Genomic DNA, 8,053 nt, shown 5'->3' on the forward strand with positions numbered 1-8,053 from the left:
ATCACGTTGACTTTGAGTTTATTCCGTTTAATTTCGGGGGGTAAAACTTTATTTTTCTAATTAGATATATAAAAAAAAAAAAAAAAAAAACAACTGCGGGGTTTAGACAGACTCTACACGGACCCCAATCTGCAGTTTCGTAAAATCGTTGATTGGGTCGCCAGGTCACAGACCTGAGAACACACCTGGAATTCACACCTTAAATCCACTCCTCCTGGCCTCCCATTGGAGGAGCACCCACATATATCACTCTTCATCATCAGGAGGATGACAGCCGGCAACAGAGCCATCTGCAAACATGTACTTCGGTCAGGACCCCGCAGATTTCCAGTTCTGCACGAACACCTCCGTTTTCAAAAGCGAAGAGTTGCCAATCGCGGCCGGAGACCAGATGAACCAGGTGTGTTCCCCGAGTTCAGGGCCTTCCAGCCCGCTGTCGGTGAACTCGGACTCCAGCTGCACCAGCCCCGAACCCAAATCTGCTGCGGCACAGCAGAGGGTCAGGAGGCCCCTGAACGCCTTCATTATCTGGACCAAAGAGGAGCGCCGGCGGCTGGCACAGCTCAACCCAGACCTGGAAAACACCGACCTGAGCAAAATACTAGGTAAGATAATAATCTGTGTCTTTTGTTTCTTAAGTAACACAAACTGTTTCAGATATGGCCTCAAACTGGGATTTTATTTTATTAGTCAACGGTCAGTTTTATCAAGCTAGTCAATGTATAGAGCTGTTACTGCTGTGTTATTCTGCAGGGAAAACCTGGAAAGCCATGTCCTTGGCTGAAAAACGTCCCTACATGCAGGAGGCTGAGCGTCTAAGAGTGCAGCACACCATTGACTATCCTAACTACAAATACAGGCCCCGCAGGAGGAAGCAGCTGAAGAAAAGCCCCAAGACTCCAGAAGCATCTCCACCTTCATTATGCAGCTCAGGCTTCCGACCCCCCTACAACCTCACCTACCTGCTCCAGAATCACCAGCAGCCTTTCCAAAATGCACACGCCTTCCCAAACTCCTCAGCAAACTACACCCCTTGTCACAGCAGCTGTGCAAATACCCCTGACTTCCCAGATCAAGCAAAAGAAGCCACAGCCCCAAATAATCCTGTCTTATACTCAAACCCTCCTGCGTACGCTGCAGAGGCTCAAGTGTATTTTGACACTCAGCAGGGCCACATGCAGGAAGGTTTCTCCAGTCCCGCAGCTCCCATTGGGAATCAGAGGGAGTTCAGGGTCTATGGAGGCCCCCAGTGCCTTCCTGGGCCACCCCTGGAGTTCTACTTAGAACGGGTTAAGGCAGACATGCTGTGCGATCTGGATCGCAGCGAGTTTGAACAGTACCTGGGTCCAAGCCCCCAGAGGCCCGAGTCAGTGGATCCCAGCAGCTACCAAGAGCAAAGCAGCCACATAGCCAGACGCTTGCTCTCATGAAACAGCTCAGAATGGCATATTTATTTAAATTATTTCAGTGTATTCCAATTATAATACCAGATAGCATCTGGTGTCATAAGTATATATGTTACATATGTTTTTTTGTCACGTTCTGTTCGTAGATTTTGAGCGTGTCGTTCTTCCATGTTATGTCATTACTGTTAAAAATATAATGCAAATAATAATTAACAAATTAATTTTTATGATCATGTTCTTGTTGAAAACGGTGATAGAAAACTATGATTATCTTTACATTAAATTAAACTTTTTAAAATAATCAATCTCAGTAACTTGAGGAATGAATCCTGCAGATTTTGTTAAAATGCATGCTGGTAAATAAACTTTGTGCTTTTGGCATTTTTGTTATGTCTTTATTTTATTAAATGAACACAAACATTTTTGGCTTGTACATATTCTCCACTGAGCTTCTTTTAATGAAACTCAAATGGTTCAATGATATTATTATTTGGTCGAGGTTTTAAAGTGGCCACAGTGTTGTTCTGCAATCTTGCAACTTTTTACTGTGAGTTTTCCTCTTTATAATTCTTAATCAGCATTTAAAGGTAAATTAAATGATTAATAATTGATTATAAAGCACATGTAAGCCTTAGTCACAGCAGGAACTGGTGTATAAGCAGATAACAAACTATTTTAAATATGTGTAACATTAAACTGTGTCAGAGCTATACTGCTCAGCCTCTGGCAGGCTGTTGACACACTGTTTTATCTCTCTCCACATGTCTTTCATGGCTGAGCGAGGGAAGTAGGGTGGGCGGCGGGGCCATAAACTTCCCAACTTCCTGTTTCATTTTAAAACATTTCACAAAGGCTCTAAAAATATGCCCCAAAAATCGACATATCTCCAAACTCATACGACTTTGGCTGCCAAATGTTTACCCATTTAGGAAAATGTTTACTTCCCGTCCCATATTTTGTGTGTCAGAGCCTCGAGGTTGAACTCTGTGCTGGATGAATGTGAGGGGACAGAGGCCTGAAGTCAACAAAAAAACAAAAAAACCTTGTCTGAGACCAGAAGATTGAAACCTGAAAGATGTATTGTAAAATATTTATTTGTGGCCGGATCTCCAGAAACTAAAAGCAGGACAAACAGTGTGTTTGTGATCTGCTAATGCTGAGTTCAGGTTTACATTTTTGTTTATTATAAAGTTTCACGTGAGCTGCCTCGGGACTCCAGACATAAGTTGGTGGTTTTGTTATAATCTGGTATGTTTTTGCTTTCTATGTTTGGTATATTCATGTTCATTAACATGTCCTGTCCTTGAATTTGAAGCATTTGGCGGTCAGACGCCGATGGCCCATCACAGCAGAATGTGATCCCAGTGGTGACAGGGATCAGGGCAGGACCCCCAGAGTCTAGACAATGGTGGTGGAGATGAAGATGGAGGCTTAAATGGAGACTGAGTGATGAGGGAGAGGCAGAGATGGGGAGGAGGTGGGTTGCATGAAGGCGTCTGCAGAGAGAATGACAGATGTGTAGTGAGATTTAATGTACAGGGAGTGAAGGCTGATTGCTTTGAAGAAGAAAGATGATTGGACCATACCAGTGATGTCACAATCAGCTTGACAGTGTGGGAAAGTGGAAGTGATGTAAAGTTAGATTAGACTTATGCATAAGCTTTATCTGTACACGTGTTACTTCTTAGTACTTCTTTTCAGTGTTTCGAAACAATTATCCAACCAAAAATTATGTTTAAACTCTCGTGCTGCACCGCTTTCACATAATAAACATGTAATAGGCCACGAGGCGTCACGTGAGCCTGGTTTGGAGGGAAGAGGGATGAAAATGTTGTGTGGTTGCAGCCGTGGTTCCTCATTAATCGTGCTACCTGGTCACTGTAGTTGTTAGACTATTGGATCACTGTCAAAACTTATTATAAGACTTTGACAGATTCTCAAGTGTTAATCATCTTCATTTGACAGGTAACTACTGACTTTGAAGACACTAAAAACATTTATTTATATGTGAAAATAGTCAACTTTTGCAAAATATTGTTGCAAAAATAATATAAAGGTATTTATTTATTTTCTGCTGCCTGTAAAGTTCATGGTTGCAGAACGGACTGGAGCCTCTTCCAGCTGTGACAGGAGTGAGACACGTGAAACATGTTGGATGGACTCCCAGTTTATTTATGAAATGCTCCTAGACTCCACTAAACTGTAAAGCAAATCTATTCTTACCTGCTCTGAAACCTGTAATGTATATTAGGAATTTTTTGCAGCAAAAAGCTACAACATAGTACCAAAGGTGGCCCTAACAGGATAAGTACAACCAATACTTCCTTACTTAAAATCTGCTTGGCTAAAAGGGATCTGCATAAGGAAACATCATGAGTCAGTGAAAAGGACAAGAAATCTTAAAAGAGTTGGAAGGAAATGGACGAGCACGGAGGTCGAGGGAAGGACGACCCGTCCTGGAGGAGAGAGCAGAAGAGCTGATTAGGAAAATGAAGATCTAGTGCTAGAGTCCACCCGCCACCTGAATGAGAGGAAGAAATCTGACGTCAGTTCAACTCCCATGACAATATTACAAAACAACACGGCAAGGCGAAATGCAGAAAAACACGGTAGCGCACAAACATTCGGTGCAAGAAAGGGACATTAATGCAACAATAAAATCTACCCTCAGCCCCTATTTTCCCTCTTAAGTTAACTTGAACTCGGAGCTGGTGGTGCAGCTTGTTTTTCTCAAACTTTGGCCCCTCAGCAACAATTAATGAGCAGTTGCAGGAACTTCCTGAAGGAAAAACAACTGGATGATATCAGTGTTTCAGGTGAAAATATCATCAACAATAAACAGCGGTGGAAATGTCAGATGGGCAATTCAGATATCTTTGTTAGTTTTATGAAACTTCAATATTTACAGGCCTCCGTTTTATCAGGTTTCTGGTTTATTAGAGTCAAAGTATTTTTTAAAATCATCTTTAAACCTGAATTAAAGTGAGATCATTACCTACTCCTAGCTTCAATTCTCACATGTGACTTTTTTACCAAGGCAATGACCGCGACAAATATGTGAAGTGTTCACAGATTACAAGAGTCTCAGGTCTGAATTTCTGGACCATCTGCAAAATATTTTATGTCATCTTCTTCCCCGGTTATTTTTGCATCTGGATCGCACCGGTAGGCTTACAGAAGCGTGCTGGGAGTTTACCACCGGTGAAGAATGTGAGGAATCTCGAAATGTCAAACATGCTGTAATTCAGCAAAAGCATTCCTCGACCATAAAATAGTATCCGTGCCAGAGATTAAATATGTAATCTCTGCATGTTCAATATTGACACAGAAATAGCTGGGGTTTATATTAAAGCTAAAAAGAGATTTGTGTTCATGAACGCGTGGAATTCTTGAGATTTTGTGAGCTATAATTAGCTTTTTTCTCGTCTCACCTTCTACACGGAGGTCGTCAATAGTTTCCTGCCCTCGGTGCAGTTTGGATTAAGTTGAGGCTGCTTTCTGCAGATAATGCTCATCCGAGTATTATCCTGCAGGGACGTCTGCTCTGTGCGGAGCAGAGTGAGGAAACTCAAACAGGAAGAGCCGTGAAGTGAGACACTCAACAGTTTTTTTTTAAATCCTAAAGAAATAATAAAGGCTTCATCATTTCCCCCCTCTGCAACTGCAACAACATGTAGTCCAATAACATGAAATTTTAGGCAGTAGAGAAGAGTTTCCAGCTCAATTAAATGTGTTTGTCTGTTCACTTCATTATGATCCAGTCTAATGAAGCCTAACTGGGCCTATCAGATTACAATAACCTCATCAGACCAGTCCAGATAGAAGGGATTTTCACCAGCATGTCTAACAGGTTTGCATCCTCAGTAGTTGTGCTCACAGGCAGGACCAAGACCCAGGTCACCTTCAAGTTGACCAGCACACGAGCAAGATTTACTGCAGGCCGGAAGCTGAATTCAAGAATAAAACAACAATGCTACACCTCTAACTATGCCCCTGACAACAGACAAACAACAGAGAGAACGTGTTTAAATTCTGTCTACATAAAACCAAAACTATCCTCATGAGAGGATATATACTCACCTCCCAGCTTGGTTGGAAGCCCTTTTTCCTGTTCTACCTCAATATGCATTGAGATCTGGTGACTTTGGAGGCTATTTGAGTACGCTGAACTCACTGTCATGTTCAAGAATGAGATCATTTAAGCTTTGTGACATGATGTTTTATCCTGCAGGAGGCAGCCATCAGAAGATGGGTACACATTTGTCCAGTTCACTCCTGTCCAGTTTTGGAGAGCCCATGCAGATTTTGGAGTGTCCTATTCTTCGCTGACAGGAGTGGCACTCAGTGTGGTCTTCGGCAGCAAGTTGAAATGTGTTATAAACCCATACCTTAATTTTAACAAGTAGATATTTGAGTTACTGTTACCTTCATATCAATTCAAAGTAGTCTGGCCACTTTCTTCTGACATCTGGCATCAAAAAGGCATTTTCACCCAGAGAACTTCTGCTCACTGGATATTTTTTGGATCTTTCTCTTTAAACCTTCGAAATGGTTGTGTGTGAAAACCCCAGTAGACCAGCAGTTTCTGAAATACCAACATGCCACATTCAAAGTGTCTTCATTCATTTTTCTTCCCCATTCTTATGGCCTGTTTCATCTCCAGCAGGTCGCCTTGACCGTGTCTATATGACTGAACTTACAGAGTTTCTCCCTTGTCTGCCTTTGACTCCCTTGACTGATCTGATATTTGCATTAACAAGCAGTTGAACAGGTGTGCCTAATGAAGGGGCTGATGAGTGCAAGAAGTAAGTCAGAAGATAGCTTTCTGCAGAAAGGTATCTTTCAGCCAAGATTCAGACAGCTGACTGGAAAGGCTCAAGCAGACTGAGAAGGGAGCTGCTGGGTGTGGCGCTGTAACCTGCTGTGCAGATACAATACTCTTAGCAAAGAAACTAACGCGTGTCAACAACACTCAGAGGATGATTAACACAATCCTCAAACTGACCAGAAGCACGTGTGTTTATTTGTGTCTGGATTAATTTTATATTTCTGTTAAGATGTAACACCTCAGATGTGCATCTACTATTTCTTTCAACTTAAAAACATATCAGATAATGTCATCAGAATGCCATGTACGTCATATATATCATTTATTTTTTCATGAGGAAACAGCGTCACACCTTCTTCCTCAGTGTCTCCTGATGCTCCATGACTCAGTGTGCAAATATGTCCAGAAGCTTGGTTGCAAAATACACGTGCATGTTTGTGTGCGATGAGAGCGAGATGTTTCTAGACACCAATTAAATGACACAGAGCTGCCTAATGTCATGCTTTTAATTTTTCTTTTCCTATGCACATTTCGTTTTTTGCATTTCCTGTTATTTAATACTGCCCCGTTTTTTTCTCTGGAATAACAACAGAGCTGTGAGGAAGAATTACTCTACTTATATTTCCCCTTTTTTGAAGCTCATTTACATTTCGCACGACACCTAAGTCCATAAACCTTACTGCTACTACACCAGTCAAACTTCCACAGACCATATATGTAGTTTAGGAGTATGACTGTAACAGGCTTATTGCTGAAACATTACAGTTTTTGTTTTAAACATGAACATGATGACTAAATGTGCATTATCAAGGCTGAAGTTTAAAGCTGCACATGTCTGCATCCCCTCCTGGAAATGAGCCATTGGAAAATAACATCATTGTTCTTGAGCTATAATTACAGTGCAGACTTTGCTAGCTAGACAAATGTAATATCAGAACGTTAACTGGTTGGATTTATTATTTGCGTTATTGTTTGTTTAATCATAAAGGAAGTAAAAAAGCATTAATTTTTTTTCATGAGAAGACTTTTATTAGCATTATCCTGCAGAGGTTTTAGCCTTGGAAGTAAAGATTGTTTACTTGTGCACTGTTAGAAGCCAGTTAGCTGAACATGCTAGGTTGGGGCAGATAAACAGACTTTTCCATTATTTACACTTTTATTGTTGTTTGTTTATTTTATTTCGCTGATATAGTCATGTCACGTTTTAGTTGTTTTAAATGTGACATGTTAAATGTGTAGAAAAATCCCGGTTTGTTCACTTATAGATGCTGACTCATGATTAGCATAATAGATTCTAGTGTAGCATTGATCATGTTGTAGTAAAGTAAGATAGCAAATGCTTATGTTTGTGTTTTATGGACAAAAACGCTGCAGGGGGGTTGTTGTTTCACATTTACATGTGTTTTGTTTGCAAGCTCTTTTGCACCTGTGTAGTATTTCCACACACTGATAATGTTGTGTTGAACCCACTTTAAATCCACCACCTCTGTGCACTTCCTCCACCTCTCTCCAGCTTGTCAAAGGGAACCTGTAAGTTTGTGTTGAGGTGGCGTCTTTTACACCTCCGCTGATTGACTTAGCAGGGTCTAAATCCTAACAGCTCACCAGGCCCCTCAGCAGGTCGCGGACTGTGTGCACGAGGCAAGTTGGTGGCACCTGACAGCAAAGCATTGTGTGCTAAGCTGCTGCTGTAAAACCGCTTTGGTTATAATGCACTGATATCGCAGTTACAGTGGAGGGAAAGCCTCATTGTCTTCATGGCAAGAACCCCCACAAAGGGTCACAAGGCATATCCGAGAGGTCACGATTAGCATGGCAG

The 8,053-nt window shown here is 41.5% G+C and overlaps 1 protein-coding gene and 1 long non-coding RNA gene across 3 annotated transcripts; one reads left to right on the plus strand and one right to left on the minus strand.

Moving 5' to 3' along the window:
- Window positions 1–298: 298 nt before the first annotated feature.
- Window positions 299–1,430, plus strand: sox32 (SRY-box transcription factor 32). The gene is made up of 2 exons (XM_031759724.1): window positions 299–605; window positions 754–1,430. The coding sequence occupies exons 1-2, from the start codon at window positions 299–301 to the stop codon at window positions 1,428–1,430; spliced, it is 984 nt and encodes a 327-aa protein (XP_031615584.1).
- A 1,081-nt stretch (window positions 1,431–2,511) lies between these two features.
- On the minus strand, window positions 2,512–6,125 carry LOC120442048. Of its 2 annotated transcripts, none has more exons than XR_005614488.1 (4): window positions 5,832–6,125; window positions 5,487–5,757; window positions 4,838–5,025; window positions 2,512–2,902 (listed from the first exon to the last, which is right to left on the minus strand). It is a non-coding gene; the product is annotated as an uncharacterized LOC120442048 (long non-coding RNA). The 2 variants fall into 2 exon arrangements; XR_005614489.1 differs by lacking the exon at window positions 2,512–2,902 and adding an exon at window positions 3,384–3,862.
- Between the last annotated feature and the right edge of the window lie 1,928 nt (window positions 6,126–8,053).

This window comes from Oreochromis aureus, linkage group 9 (genome assembly GCF_013358895.1).
Source record: "Oreochromis aureus strain Israel breed Guangdong linkage group 9, ZZ_aureus, whole genome shotgun sequence".
Taxonomy (NCBI): Eukaryota; Metazoa; Chordata; class Actinopteri; order Cichliformes; family Cichlidae; genus Oreochromis; species Oreochromis aureus.

What these genes read in the sequence shown, in the direction of transcription:
- sox32 (XM_031759724.1), top strand. Translation starts at nt 299, where the DNA reads ATGTACTTCGGTCAGGACCCCGCAGATTTCCAGTTCTGCACGAACACC. An exon ending in CGACCTGAGCAAAATACTAG is followed by an intron (nt 606 to 753) that starts GTAAGATAATAA and finishes GTTATTCTGCAG; the next exon opens with GGAAAACCTGGAAAGCCATG.